This window comes from Ambystoma mexicanum, chromosome 12 (assembly GCF_040938575.1).
Source record: "Ambystoma mexicanum isolate Mex_15411 chromosome 12, UKY_AmexF1_1, whole genome shotgun sequence".
Lineage (NCBI taxonomy): Eukaryota > Metazoa > Chordata > Amphibia > Caudata > Ambystomatidae > Ambystoma > Ambystoma mexicanum.
This window is the reverse complement of record NC_090936.1, coordinates 279,558,502-279,574,291: the sequence shown is the minus strand read 5'-3', so window position 1 is coordinate 279,574,291 and position 15,790 is coordinate 279,558,502. Positions and strand designations below refer to the sequence as shown.

At 46.5% G+C, this 15,790-nt stretch overlaps 1 protein-coding gene across 2 annotated transcripts in view; it reads right to left on the bottom strand.

Moving 5' to 3' along the window:
- PYROXD1 (pyridine nucleotide-disulphide oxidoreductase domain 1) overlaps positions 1–15,790 on the bottom strand; it is a 379,583-nt gene that overhangs the window by 274,958 nt on the left and 88,835 nt on the right. For both annotated transcript variants that reach the window (XM_069628426.1, XM_069628427.1), the window contains exon 6: positions 14,738–14,904. In XM_069628426.1, coding sequence (XP_069484527.1) covers positions 14,738–14,904 — 167 coding nt within the window. The remainder of the gene's footprint in view (positions 1–14,737; positions 14,905–15,790) is intronic.

Sequence of the window (15,790 nt, the reverse complement as noted above, 5' to 3'; positions counted from 1 at the left end):
TGGGGCCGCCATGAGCCTGGTCAGCACCACATTAAGCTCCCACGCCGGGGCAGGAGCCTTCACCGGCGGGAATGATCGGAATAGTTACTTCATAAATTCCTTCACCAGGCGATGAGACCACAAGGACGCCCGTCCCGTCGTCCTGGTATATCGGGAAATGGCAGCCAGATGTATTTTTATGGAGGCGGGAGCCAGTCCAGCCTTGGCCAGCGACAGCAGGTACGGCAGCGCTTGAGGGGCCGTAATTCGCAGAGGGTTAATCTTCTGTGCCCGGCACCAGACAGAGAACCTCTTCCTTTTATGACCGTAACAATTGAGAGTTGAGGACGCTCTGGCCTTTGCAAGAACCTCTCTGCAATCAGCCGGGATATCGTACCCTCCAAACTCTAGTACTGCAGGAGCCAGGCCTGCAAGTTCAGCGACTGTGGGTCGTGGTGGAGAATGGCGCTTCCTTCTCTGGAGAGAAGATCCACGTCCGCCGGCAGCCTGACTGGCGGGGACGTTGACAAGTCAAGTCCAGAAGTTCTGGAAACCAGATCTGCCTCGGCCACGCCGGTGCGTCGAGGATCCTCCTGCACCTGGACTTCTTGAGCTGGTTGATGAGGCGGATCAGCAACAGCAACGGAGGGAACGCGTATAGAAACAGGCCGTCCCAAGGGAACGAGAAAGCATCGCCCATGCTCCTCGGCTGTGGAAGCCTGCTGGCGAACCTCTGGCACTTGGAGTTCATCGCCGTCGCAAACAGGTCGATCTGGGGTTTGTCCCATCGTTGGAAGAGTCGATCCACTTGATCCTGGCGCAGTTCCCACTCGTGGCACGAGTGCAGCTCCCTGCTGAGTGAGTCGGCGATGGTGTTTTTTATTCCTGCCAGGTGGAAGGGAACCAGAAACATCCCCTGGGCGACGGCCCAGTGCCACAGATCCTGGGCCTCCTTGGATAGGGCTGGGGTTCTGGTGCCCCCCTGCTTCCGTATGTAGAACATCGTGGTGGTGTTGTCAGTGAAGATCCTCACCACTTTGTCCTTGAGGGACGGGAGGAACGACTTGAGCGCCCAGAAAACTACTCGAAGCTCCAAGATGTTGATCTGAAGAGACCTCTCCTCCGGGAGCCAAAGGCCTCTTGCGTGGAGATCTCCGGTGTGGGCCCCCCAACCCTCCAGAGAGGCGTCCGTAGTCACCGTCTCCTGAAACGCCGGGGTTTGAAAGTCCGTGCCTATAGTGAGGTGAGCCCGGGTGCCCCACCATAGGATCGCCCGACGGAACTCCTCGTCAAGAGGGATCCTGTCCTCGAAGCAGCCCCTCGCCTGAAACCAGCGGGCGTCGAGGAACTCCTGTAGCGGACGCATCCGAAGTCTGCAAAGGGGCCCAAGGTAGATGCATGAGGACATCATCCCGAGAAGGGACTTGATGGACCTCACCCTGGCCACGTCCCTGGCTAACAGGCACCGCACCTTTCCCAGGATGGTCTTGGTCCTCTCCTCTGAAGGGGAGGACAATTGCTCCACCGTATCGAGCTTCGCTCCCAAAAACAGTGCTACTTGCGATGGAACCATGTGGGATTTGGGGTAGTTGATGGCAAACCCCAGCTCCCTGAGCAACCGGACGGTCCTCGCCGTATGATCGACGGCGAGTTCCGTTGACCTTGCCCGTATTAGCCAGTCATCCAGGTAGGGGTAGACGTGGATCCCCGCAGGCACAGCCGCGCCGCCACTGGTGGCAGGCACTTGGTGAAAACCCTGGGTGCCGACTTTAATCCGAACGGTAGGGCTCTGAATTGGTAGTGGCGTCCCTGAACCACGAACCTGAGGAACTTCCTGTGCCTTTTTAGGATGGGGAAGTAAGCATCCTCCAGGTCCAGCGATGATAGGAAGTCGCCTTCCTCCAGCTGTCCCAGCATGTGCTGGAGGGTGACCATCCTGAATTTCTGCGCCTTAATGTATTTGTTTAACCGGCGCAGGTCCAGGATGGGGCGCCAACCGCCGGTCTTCTTTCTGATGAGGAAGTACCTTGAGTACACTCCGGAGCCCCGGAGCCTCCTGGGGACGAGCTCGATGGCACCTTTGAGCATGGCCTTTACTTCCAACAGCAGTTGAGGGACGTGATTCTCCTTCCTGGCCACGGGAGGAATGCGAGGGCACTTCTTTAGGAATTCCAGCGAGTGCCCGTTGGCCAATGGTGTCCAACACCCAACGATCGGTGGAGATGAACTCCCACACTCTGACGAACTTCGTCAGCCGGCCTCCCACCGGGGTGCTTCGGTGGGGGCCCGACAACCCGGCCGGGTCAGTCTTGCTTGGAAGCGGCCTTGCCGCCTTGGCCTCCTTGGCGACGACGGCAGGAACCCCCTTGCTTGCCGCTACCTCTGTAGGCCTCCTGGGAAGAGGAGCGGGCCGCCTGGCAGTAAGTGGAGGAGCCACCGCTGGATCCTTTGGAGGCACCCTGTCTGCCTCCGGGGCTCCAAAAGGGCTGTCGCTGCTGAAGCACCCCAAGGGCCCGGGCCGTCTCCGAGTCGGTCTTGATGGCCTGTAGAGGCTCATCCACCGCCTTACCAAAGAGGTTGTTGCCGTCGAACGGCATGTCCAACTCTCTGGTCTGGACGTCCTGGCGAAAATCTGTCGCCTTGAGCCATCCTCGTCGTCGGAGGAAAACTCTGTTGCCTAGTTGGCGAAATCTGGTATCGGCAATGTCCGTTGCCACCGTTATGGCGTGATCCGATGCCTCCTCGCCCTCCTGCAGAATTTGTAGGGCCTCCGCCCTTTTGTCATCAGGCAGGAAATCTAGCAGGGGAGCTATCTTGAACCAGAGCTCCCTGTCGTAGCGGGCCACGATCGCTAAGGCATTGGCCGCCTTAATCGTCGTTGCCGCTGACGAGATGACTCGTCGTCCCATAGAGTCCAACTTCTTGCCCTCGCTGTCCGGCGGGAAAGTGGAAGTTGAAGCCGCTGCGCCCGCTGCCTTCTTCTTAGCCGCTGCCGAGACGACCTGATCCCTAAGGCACAAGGGGGTGACATCGGGGACTCGGTACTTCTTCTCGTACCTGTCCCTCTTGGCAGGTGTCGTGGCAGGGTTCTTGAGGACAGCAAGCTCCTCGTCCCAAATGTCGAGTAAAGGCACCGCGAGGATCGTCTTCCTCTTGGCCTCTCGTCGTTGGTATAGTAACCCCTCCTTTTTCTGTTCTTCAGGGCAGAGCTGGAAGAGCTTGGATGTCCTGGTTATCATGGTGTCGAAAGAGCCAACTTCGTCGGCTGGAGACGCCCGCGGGGGGCGGGTGACGACGGGATGTCTGCTGTGTCATCGCCGCCGTTGTCGTCCGTCCCCGTCTCTGTCGCCGTATCCTCTCTAGGGTCCGGCGAGGGGGATGAGGGGTCCACCAGTCTCGCAGGCACGAAGGGCAGAGCGGGGTGGACTCTCCTCTGCTTGTTCGGAGGGCTTCCCGACGGGCCTGGTTCTGGATCCTCCGTCGGGGCGCGTAGTAATCTCGTCCTTATCTTGGTACATAAGGATTGGATTGCCAACAAAATGGCTCCCGAGCTATCCTGGGGCTCGGACAATGGCTGTGACGGACGGGATGGCCGCTCCACTGGGCCCTGTTCGTCGTCGCTATCTTCGATCACGTCAGCAGGGACCGTCCCCTGGGATCGAACCTTCTCGAACCTCTCGTTGAGGTTTATGAACCTCTTGTTGAGGCCTATGGCCCTTTCGTTGAGGCCCTTCTCGGTCTCCACCAGTTCCTCCTCAGAGGCTGATTCCGAGTCTGTAATGGCCACCGCCCCCCCCCCTCTTTTTCAGCCGGGGGCAACACAGGGGTATTAACGATGGGCTGGAAAGAGGATTCCCTCCGCGGAGGCAGGGATACTCTGGGCCCAGAGGTCGTTTCCATTGGCGTAGTCTCAGCCGGCTCCGCCAGGGTCGCACTGACCACTTCAGTAGAGGCCTTAGCCGGGTGGATCAAAGCCCTCACCACCTCAGGTGCGTCCTGGGCCTTCGCCTTGGGGGGAGGGTCAGCACCTCGCTCCCCCTTCGAGATCGACCGGGTCCGCTCCAGCGGCCTACCCGGGTTCTCGGACTTCTTCTTCCCCGAACCAGAGCACTGGCTCGTGGTCGAACATGCTGGGGAAGTAGCGCCCTGCTTGGCAACCGAAGGACCCGACCTTTCGGCGCTCCCAGAGCCCGCAGACTTGCGGTGCTTGGTGTTCTGTTGTGCACTCGTCGCCAGGGCTTCCAGAAGCCCGCTCAGACGACTTCTTCGCCTTCTCACCTGCTGTGCCCTTCTCCAGCCAGGCGGCGAGGCGGGAACGATGATCTTGTTTGGTCCGTTCCGAAAGGTTCTTGCAGAACGCACAGTCCTTCTCCAAGTGCGTCTTGTCCCCATGGAGGCAGTAGAGACATTGCGAATCTTGTCCTCCTTGAAAACGTTATATAATCCGCATCCAGGGCAGTTCCTGAACAGGTTGGATCCGGGAGTCAAGCTCCCCTTGTCCTGGGCCATGTCCGTTGAGGAAGGCCACACATCTTCCGGAATCCTCCAAGAAGTGTAAACTCGACAAAAACTTCACCCTTGAGGGGCGTAGAAGAATTCCGAAAGGGATCCCCGTTATCGGAAGTAGAAACGGTGGAGCTTGAGGCTCGATTAACCGAAAAAATTTGAAATTCTCCTGAAAAAGCGTGAAAACGCAGTAAAAAACTCGAGAGCTAAACAAGAGGACTCCCAACACTTGAGCGTGCGGTAAAAATCGGAGGATGGCTGCCAGAGGCGGGGCTTAGGGAGAGAGCAGTCATTGGCTGGGGGCAGTACGACCCAGAGATCAGTGATTGGTTACTACTAAGAAAAACATAAAAGAAACAAAACTGATACTGATTTTTTCTTTACCGAGGATTCCCAGCCTGACGACAGGAATATTCATGAGCATGTGAATCCATGCCAGACCCCATGCTGGAGAACCATTATTCGTATCTTATGCAATAAGATTCTGGTTCATCCATCGCTGTGACTGCAGAGCGGTTGTGCTCTTTGAGACGCGTTCATTTCTGTTCTTATTTCTTCTGTAGTTTATCATCTACGTTTGCTTAATCTAGCCCACGCTTTTGCCTGCTGTATACAATTGACACATACTGGTGCTACTGGATTTTGGCTATTTTGTCGCTGTGACTGCGAAGCCATTGTGCTCTTTGAACCGTGACATCTATTATTTGTATTCTACATAATAACTAGACTCTGATTTATTTTTTGCGGTGATTGCGGAGCGGTTGAGCTCTTTGAGCCGCGTTAATTCCGGTTTACATTTTTGTGTGTAATTTACCATCTAGGAGAGCTTAAATTAATGCTACATATCCCGTATTCTGTAACGACGGGAATGCCTAACACCCGCAAAGTAACTTCCACATCAGTGGTTTTAAAGTCTACACCTGTGAAACCATTTGCAGCAAATGCATTTAAGAGAAAATTCCTTGGTTAATCCAATGTAGCTCAAGATAAAAAGGCGTGCGCAGGAGACATTAGAGATTTCTGTCTTCCCTGAACAAGTTCAACTGACATGCCACAAACATCTATTAATGATACAATTGTTGGCACTGTGACACCTTCATATAAACATATTGACAGAAGCATCCTCAGAAATACTCATGATTCCTCAATATCTGATACACAAATCATGAGTGTTAACACTCAATCACTGACACCTGCTGGCTCCGACACTTTAGCTACAGTATCCGATGGGCAACAGCAGGCAATTATTGAACAGATAATAGATAGCTCTGTGGTTGTTGCTCCTGACATAAATATTGATTGTTCAATTGTCTCTACTCGATCATTTCTTCTGAACAATCTGTTGGTAACATATCTATAATTGCTTCAACATCCTTGATTGACTCTGAAATAGCCTATATCAATCACAGAGTTTGTTTGAAAAATCCAACACAGCAATTTCCTTGTCATCAACGCCTATTCAGTCTTAACCAATTAGCCAAGCACCCTTGAATGATATTCACTGGTAGCTCCTATAAGCTCCCAATCCATGCTGTTGGAGAGTACATTGAATTCGATACATATGACTATACTATCGTTAACAAAGTTGTTTGAAACGCTAGATTAAAAAATAACCCAACAAACGATTCAAATAGGAAGAATTGAACACTGGATAAATGATTTGGTGAGAGAAAAAGAGATAACAGCTCCAAGAGGCAATTTAGAACTTCCATCTGAGAATGACTGTCGGCAACCAACACGTGTGGTTAATGGTATGTGTATGGCGAGTGTGTGTGAACAAAGCACTAAATTTAGTGCAATACCTACATTCACTGAAGTTATTAATTCAGTGGATGTTAGTCAAAGTGCATTAACACTCCCTCAGGCTAACCCAGTAGAAAATAGTGGTCCCGCAAAAGTGCTAAAAAGAGAAAACGTGAGGTGCCTAATGTAAAAAAAAAAAAAAAGAAAAAAAAAAAAGAAAAAAAAAAAAGAAGAAGAAATCAGAAATCATTAGGACTTTCCCTGTGGTCTTGTGCTAATGTGAAACTATTTATTAATCAAATATCAGCAAAACGAATCACATCCAACACAACTCATGCCTTGCTTGCAAAGTGCAAAGCTGTTGAATATCAAGTAAACACGACCATGCCACAAATAAACGATAATAGTGCTTATTTGCCATTAAATGAACTGATTGCTGCAATAGGTGCATCTCAAGAGGACAACATGAAGGGTACTGAGAGCTGTAGGGGTGAATTCACTCCTGCTCAAGAACCAAGAGTTTTGTCTAAAGGATTATCGCCTATAAGAGAAAAGCATCAAACAACTCATGAATTGATATTAGCTGACATTAGAATGCAGAGTGACAATTCAATTGAAAAGTATGTCAAACTTTAACAGTCAAGCATATTACCTGTTATAACCACAGTAAATACACTTCAGGTTGCTATTAATCAAATTGAAAAGAGGGTCGGCATTACCACTGAACCTATTGGTCAAACTAGTTTGAGCATGACTATTGGCATACAAACGGGAAAAGGGCCGACAAAATCCATTGATACAACTACCTCACGAATAGCTGACAATTCAAAAGTCAGCAGTCTCAACAAAACTAGATTCATATAATAATGAAGTAATTAACATAAGAGCGAACATTGATAAGCCTGCAAAGAAACCTTCCGACTTACCTCAATCTATCACAAATAGCATGCAATCATCTACATCAATAAACAAGACTGTTAGAACATCTAGTAATGATGAGGGAAACACGTTACGAATGTTTTCGAGCAATCCAGAATTGAGTTCAACTCAACACCAAACAAATCTATCAAGAAACCAAGATGAGACGAACGATCTACAGAGCTAAATTGCCAAAGTAGTACAGAACTACATTAAATCTACCAAAATGGACACCTTAAGTAGAGAAAGCATGACACAGTTTGATTCGATTATACCACAGCAGCATATTAAATTTGATCTTCCAAACTAGCATCCAACTTCTCCTAATTTTCACAATGTGGATACTCAGAGAAGAGAGAATGTTCAAGGGCCTGCCACTCTGGCTCAAAACTCTCCCAAGTTACACCAGAAACTCAACAAGTACCATTGGCTAATTTTAAAATGTCGTTCTGCTCCATTTGTGACATATGACTTGAACAGATTGAGCGTATTAGCAATCCTGGAGGAAGTAGCACGTTTACAGGATATATCCTCATCAGATATTGACCAAGTTGAGTTTCTTAATTATAGTGATCTTTCTGTCGTATGATTATGGTTAACATCAAATGTTGTCAGAAATCTCCTTTGGCAAGCTCGGATGGAGCTGTTTGCATTGGGATTTGTATTCGCTCTTGATGCCACCGTACTCAATCTAAAAGACGACCGAAAAAGCACAATCAAACCTAATCCTTATACGTCAAATAACTTAAGAACTGATTGGGGTAGTACAAAGAGAAGTAGAGACAGTGAGAGCGACCCAGGGTACCATAGACATCAATCATAATTGTCCCTTCTGTCCTCTCAATATGATATCTCTTTGCTTAGTTGGAACACTTGTGGGTTCTCTCATTTGCTGGGCTCAAGTGCAGACTTTCTCACCAACGTTGACATCATAGTGATTCAAGAGACCTGGCTTACAGTGACCCGTCTATGTAACAATCGTAGTGTTTTATTGCACCCATCCAAAATGTCATTGCGAGGAAGACCAATGTCAGATTTGCTGGTAGCTATCAAAAACAACAAAAACGTGCGAATTTCTGCATATGAAACTTCCAATCTGTTTTTGGAGATGGTGAAAATAACTTATCCACAAGGAGCTATTGCATTAATCAATACATATCGCAACCCAGTGGGATTAGCAGATAAAAAGTTCTACTTTTGTTGAACCTCGCTTTTGAAGCATCAGATATTATAAACATGGTAATATCGTGAGATTTGAACTTGCATTTGCTGTCTTTGCAAAAAACATTCAGCAAATCGCATAAATGAAAGATGGCTAACTCTAATGCGTGATCAAAATCTTGTAATGGGCAATGAGTCCCTCAATGGAGATATACCCCCGCAAAATATGTGGCAGCGCGGCCAAAGTATTCCATAATTGACTATGTATTTGTATATAGAAACACATTACAGCTTGCTAATGAATTTAAAATAGTCCAGTGTATTCATAGTGATCATGAAGCATTCTCCCTTTACTTATCTTTTAGTTGTAGCTCTGCAAATTCAGAAAACCAGAAATATTCTTATATTGTTACTGCGAATAACGCACGAACAAGATTTCGGTGTAATGAACAAACATTAAAATCTCTGAATGCTAATATAGAAGAAACCATTACTGTAGAAAAGTGGCCGAAAGAACCATACACAGCCTATTTGCATCTATATCAAACTCTGTCTCTTTCGTCAACTCGTACATATTTTAAATCGAGACAGGAATTTGATCAAGAAGTGCAAGCACGGAAGGCTATCTTTCGCCAAGAAAAAAGAGCTATCCTTGCATCATCAGCGATAGAAACCGGTAACCTCCTCCAAAGTTGTAAGTGCAAGTATAAAAATTGGATAAGGGCACACCAACTTCAGCAAACAGATGGTGAAGTAATGCTGCATGCCATTGGGAATAAAAACACTGCCCAAATTTGGTTGTTATTTAACAATTCCAATCATTCAAAGCAGACTTCAGTCCAAATAAATAGGGTTAGTGATTCCGACTGGATAACACATTATACAACATTGTATGCTCCCCCATCTGTTGCTGAGACAAACTTGGTAATTGGACCCTGATGCTATTGTGGCATGCAAATTCTTTAAGATGATGTTTTGTTTTATATTTGTTTTATATTATATTTATGTTCAAACCTCATCCAATTTTATGGGCCAAGATCTTGTTCAATGTTTCCACACAAATTATTAAATCAAGCAGTATACCGGATTCTTGGCGACGGTCAGTCATAGTTCCAATCTTTAAGAAGGGAGATCGGTCTTGTGCTACAACTATAGACCGATAGCCCTTTTGGATGCGCCTCGGAAAGTCTTCTCAAGATATATCTTACGAGACTTTACCAAATCGCCAACTAGCCATTTTAGATTCGATCCATATCAAAAAGGTTTAATTCCTGGATTGGGTACTTCTGTTAATTTACTAACTCTTAACTCAATACTAACTCATCATGGAACCATAAGACAACCATTATACTTAGTTTTTGTTGACCTAAAAGCAGCCTTTGACTCCGTTTCGAGGGAACTATTAATTAAGAAACTGGTTCAACAAAGCTGCCCAGCGTATCTGGTCTCTTTAATTAAAGATATACACTCTCGTAATACCATTCAAGTGAGGTTATCGCTTGATGGTAATCAGATTTGGTTTTGAAGGGTTGCTTCATTAGATTTGAATCACTGAGTCCTGTCGGGCATCCTTTTACGATGATCCTGGCACTGTGTAGGATGTGCAGACTATGGCAACTATAGAGGTAACTTTATTAACGATAATTCAGAACCACATGAAGGTTAAAACAAAGGTTTTTCAGTGGGACTGGTGTCAAACTATAATTAAGTATATTAACCATACTATTCTGCTGTATCTCCCACAAGACCCAGGACTCTGAGATCATTTCTCTGCAGCACTCTCTAAGGGACTTGCCTCTGAACACACACCTACAGGTATCCTTACTACGCTACCACTTATAACTACAGTTACAGGTATAACTGTAAACTTGAGAGGGGATCCATCAGCCAATTTAGTGGGCATCAGAGGGGCTCTAGCTAGCTCCTTTGGGTTTACCAAAGTGGAATCCACTACAGTTCTGGTTTCCCAAGTGTCCCTAATGGCAGAGGAGTCTACGCCATCTACCAAGACACAATCCTTAAAATAATGCTTTTCATTATCAGGGATGGAGGCATATGCCTCAACTACTCTCGGTTCCTAAGATCCCATGGAAACTAAGACTATTTCTGATCCTTTCCCACAGGGTAAGGAATCAGAAGAGAAGGATGCCCCTGTGAGTATTTCTTCCTGCTGAACGAAGGCCAGATTCACAGAGTGGACCCCCAAGGTTTTGACCTTACATCTGGGGTCCCCCTTCACATGGTCATTTACCCCACTAGCCACACAATATTCACTGGGTCTTGGGACATAGGGAGGCTTAGAATAACTAGAGTGCTGCATGGGATGATTAGTCCCACTCTCCTGTACTCTCCTGTCATGTGACTTACCCTTTTTAAAAATTTTATGGGCATATTGGGGGTGAAGATTTTTCAGATGACCCACACTCTCTCATTGGTTTCTTCTTCCCCTCTTCCTGCTTCCCAAAAGCAAGCTTGTCCTTAAGGGACACCCTGTGGGATACCCATAAATCTGCTGTAGTGGCTTACCTCATAGGATCCATTTCCTTAGAGTCAGCCAGATGCTGCTTAAGCTCAGGGGAACATGAGGCAAACCTATGTTCCAGCATAACCAAATGGATCATGCCTTCAAAAGAGGCAACTTTATGACCTTTCACCCCACCAGTCAAGTTCTTTAAAGCTTCATTAACACATGTGACCCAAGTACTACCTGAAGATTCTCTCAAGTATTGGGCAGGAGTCTTCCCAAACTTCAAGATATGGGTTTGCGTCAATTTTGCTAATTCTTTTCTCTCAGTCTTTGACATTTCCACAATGGCACTGCAGCCAGAGTGGGGCAGTCTACTGAGCAACCATGCAATCTTATCAGCATCTACTACTTCTTGCACTTCACATGCATACTCAAACGCGGTCAGCTAGTCCATGATGTCATTTTTCTCATCATACACACTGAGAAGACCATTAGGAAAGGATGTGAGGAGGGACCAGAACCATTCCCAGACCCTCTTAAGGAGATGTTGGCAGCTTAAAGCTTGGCAAGCTCCAACTGATGTTCCCCATTTTGTTCTCTCCACCTTTTCTATCTCTAGCTTAGCCATGTTAAACTCAAGTTCTTTTATTCTTAGCGAAGCTGTTGTCTCTTGAGTTCTAACACAACGTCAGCTTCAGAGGAAACAAATGACAATGGATTGGGGATCATCCTCTCCCTCTATGAAGGAAACAACAGAGATAACATGAATGTTCTTGGAACAACCCCAGCACCTTCTGCACCATCATAAGAGGGAAGAGGTACAATTCTACTTTCCTACCAGTCTACAATCTTTTGTATTAGCTCGGTTTTTGTGACAGAAGTAGGGATACCTCTTTCTTCACACCAGCCTTCTTAGTATTTCAGATTCAGAAGCACCCAAAGTAATAGCAGTGACTGATTCCATTTTCATAAGTTAAGTTGGTGGTTTTCAATTACTAGGTAACAAAAGTCACTTTTTAACTGTAATCCAGTGCCACGCCAGTGTGCAACACCCATGTACTTCAGTTCTTATCCCACCGCTGTACACCAATTTGTTAGAATGGATTTCTAAACTGTGCTCTGGTGAACAGAGGTTTAGGAGGCCACCCTTGTTATTGAAACAGGGAACGCTTCTGGGAAGTTAGCCAGGACAATTCAACGTAGCTTGGGGAGCAGCGAAAGCCAGGTCTCAGGAGTAGTTGGGTGATCCGAGGACTCGGATGAGCACATAGTGCGATGACAAGAATTACCCATAGAAGGCGGTATATGAAAATATACAATTTATTAGAGTCAAGAATTAACAAGCGAATATTGAAAAGCACAGAAATATCACCACTCAAACACACACTATGTAAAATATATCTACAGTCACGTGTTGTCAATGTGGTAAAGTACAGAATCCCGCCAAAACCTGTAAAGTAAAAAGGACAGGAAAACTTTTATCACATTGGCAAACTTCAGAGATGGATAACCCTAACTTTATAAGTCCAGCCCTATGATGATTGGAGCCTTGTGCTCAATGTTAGATGTGCGCGTGAAAGCGCTCGGTCGTGCACAAAGTACAATATTAAAGGGGGTGGAAAAGTTAGAGAGAGGATTCTGAAGTGTATAAAACAGGTTCCGGGAGTCGGGGGAGGATCTGCTGTCGAGCAATTCCCAATGTTCGGAAGGCTTTAGGAAGCAGAGACTACACAAGCCAAGGCAAGGACCACAAGAGATCCTTTGTGCATAAGAATGCAATGTATGAACTAGGGGCCACCGGGACAAGCCAGGATGAACAATTGGCAAGAAGGTGCTCTTCAGTGGAAGCTAGGATTTCCCCAAAGCTCAAGGTAAAACTTGATAGGATAACGCTACTGCACGGGTGCCAAGGTTCGAGCTGGTCAGCCCACTGGAGGGCCCAGGGACAGTTCCGAGAAGGTTCTTTTGCAGGGTAACAAGGAGACGTTGAGAGTAATTGGTCCCACCACTCGAAGGGGTTGTAGCACCCTTACAGGTTTTTGGAGATCGATCACAAAGCAGGGCTCTACGTGGACAACAATAGGCTTAGGGTGCTAACTTTCTTCTTTTGGGGTTCCAATCATGGGTCTGCTCGGCTCTTCTGGATACTTGGCTCTGTGTACAGGTCGATTCGGACTTGTTGCTCATCTGCGGGTCTGCATTCAGGACCCCTTCCCACATCCACAGTCCAGTGAGTGCTCGCACCCAGCTGGCCAATGAGGAGATCCGGCCCACTCATGCATGCCAGCAGTGGTCCAATCAGGGACCACTGCAGCTCTCATGCCCTTGTGCACACCAGACATCCTGGCAGCAGTAGTGTGGATTGCAACCAGATAGTCCCAGCATACCTCCTAGGTACCTACCTCAAGTGACGTGCATTAGCCTGCGAAAAGCAGTGGTTTTCACAGGAGTTTGCTGGGACACCGGGTATGTCGGCAATCTTACAGAAGGCAAATCAGAGTAAATAATGCACATGAGAGAGAATGGGAGACACTATATTCCCTAAAGAAATATAATGGGATGAATACGAAATACTGCGAAGTTTGCAAGCGCGCCCAGTGAAACATATGAGAAAGCCCGGGCAAGAGAGTATACCAGGTGGATTCAAATTGCAAGAGTGTTAAGTAAAGTACAGAGGAAAGCCCTGGCAGGAGAGTATACCAGGCAGCTGTAAGTTCGGCAAAATGTAAAGTAACTTGCATGAGGGAATCCTGATAAGGATACATCAGGTATAGCCAATGACTGTATTAAAATCATACTAAAAAGGAGAAGATACCTGGTAGGAGATTATACCAGTTATCCGACCAAAGTTGACTTACAGCCAAGTTATTTTGCATACGAGCTGTTTTGCTATCCAAAAGAAACCCAAGGAAAACTCTTGTCCTTAAATGTTTAAAGTACAGTGAAGAGAAATCAAGATGAAGGTAGTGATCCTCTGGCACTGTAAACTTTATCCATCTGGAAAATGTGTGTTGGCGTTATGCCTTTTCCTGTTTGAACAATTGTGCACTTTTCAAGGCAAAAGACATTGCCCATTTCACCTTACAGTTCATTTATAGAGTGGGAGGGCCAGGACAGTATTTTAGACACAGGAGGTTTTGGCTTTGGACATCCTGACATTGGACAGACCCTTAATTTTGTTTTAGGCAGGGAAACATATCCTAGAATAGGTACAGTGAGGCATTTTCCAACCCCTTATTGTTTCTAAAAAAGGTTTATGGCCAAAACTAGGAGTTCTCTTGTGTCAGTGTCTCATTCCTGGCTCCTCACAGGAGGTAGACCGACCTGGGCTAGGGGAAGGTCACCCAAGTGGAGAAAGAAATAGGGGTCCTCTTAGGGTAGCTTTCAATAGTTTACACTTGAAAAATGTTAATGGCAGCATGTACAGCCAATGGCAAATGCAAAACCGGTTCTTGTAGTAACGTGTGTCATGAATGCCAGAGTGTAGAGAAGGTGTAACATTGCCAAAGAAATAGTGTAGATTTATCCATACAAAAATTCAAACCGTCTCGGTTAATGCTTGTAGCATTTCTATTTGGCTGCACCACGTACCAAAAAAAACAAAAAGGAATTACCATTACAGTGACTTCTAATCTAAAAAGAATGACTATTTCCCATTATCACTGCATCCCATGTTTATAGTAGGCTAGAACTCGCTCAGCCATGGTATTCAGAACTAAATACCTGAGAATAGGCAGGGCCATCAAAGTGGTAGAAGAGGACCCACGGGCATGTCACTTCGAAGCACAGTACATTACTCTCAACAATGGAAATGGCTTGGCAACCTTTTACAGGCTAGGTACATCTATTAAAGAGTGAATATCATAGGTGACTGTACAGTATTTTAAACATGAACAGAATAAACAGAATTAAATACAAAACAAATCACAAAATTGAGCACCTTAACCAGTATGCATATCTTACCATTGTATTCAGTTGTATACTTTGTCCTTTTTACAGGAATTTGAGTTTCTGGCTTTTCATTCTTAAGCTGAGGAATTAGGAACTGTGCTGCTCCAGGATCAAAGAAGGTATTGCCAATAGCTTTGTCCTTGATTGCCCATATCACTTCACACCCTTCAATTTCATATCTATCACAAAAGGAAAGTAAGACCGGGGTTAAAGACCTTATGCATGCACATGAACCTGTATTTTAAGTATTTCCAAAAAATGTTGGCAAATCGACACCTATGGCCCAGTGATATGGGAGCACTCAACGGGAGTTCAGGATGACATGCAACCAGTTAAGAGTACTTCATTTGGTGCATTGGATCCAGAGTTTCATCATTAGGCAAACTAGCCCTCAATTCATTGCCACAATGTAGTCTCTCATGCAACCATATAATAGGCTAGGAAAGCCCAGACAAGGAGAGGATCCCAAGAGAGGATCTCAGTGAAAGTAGACGTGCCTGCATCATTTTCTTTGCTGCAAGGGAAGACTGAATATGAATATATGGTATGGTGTAACACAGGAAGAATCTAACAACTGTTACAGCCTGAAAGCGCTGTTCAAGGGAAGCCAGGAAGGAGAAGCAGATTCCATGGAATAAAACCTATGCCTACCCGACCTTGACGGAACTGGAGGACTGCCATCAAAGGACCTCCACCAGCAACCCCATGCAACAGAGGAGAGAATGGTCCCAGGCAGGAGGACATTCAAAAATTGGCTGCCAGACAAGAACACATATGGAAGGTGGGGTGAGGCGCGGGTGGGGTGGGGGGTGAGTGGGTAGTAGGAATACTTACACCAGCCTGAGGGTAGAAGTGGTCTAGAAGACCCCTACCTGATCCATGTGTCTTAAGAGGCACCTGGTAAGAACCCTAAAGTATCAAGGCCTGGAGAAAGACCTATCCACAATGAAAAAAGCCCAGTTTGGTGGAAGGCTGGCTAAGAAGCTGCAGAAAGGGACTTGCAAGGGACTCTGCTTGAAAGTTGAAGCTGGAGGCATAGCATAGCCAGACAGGGACTTGGTAAAG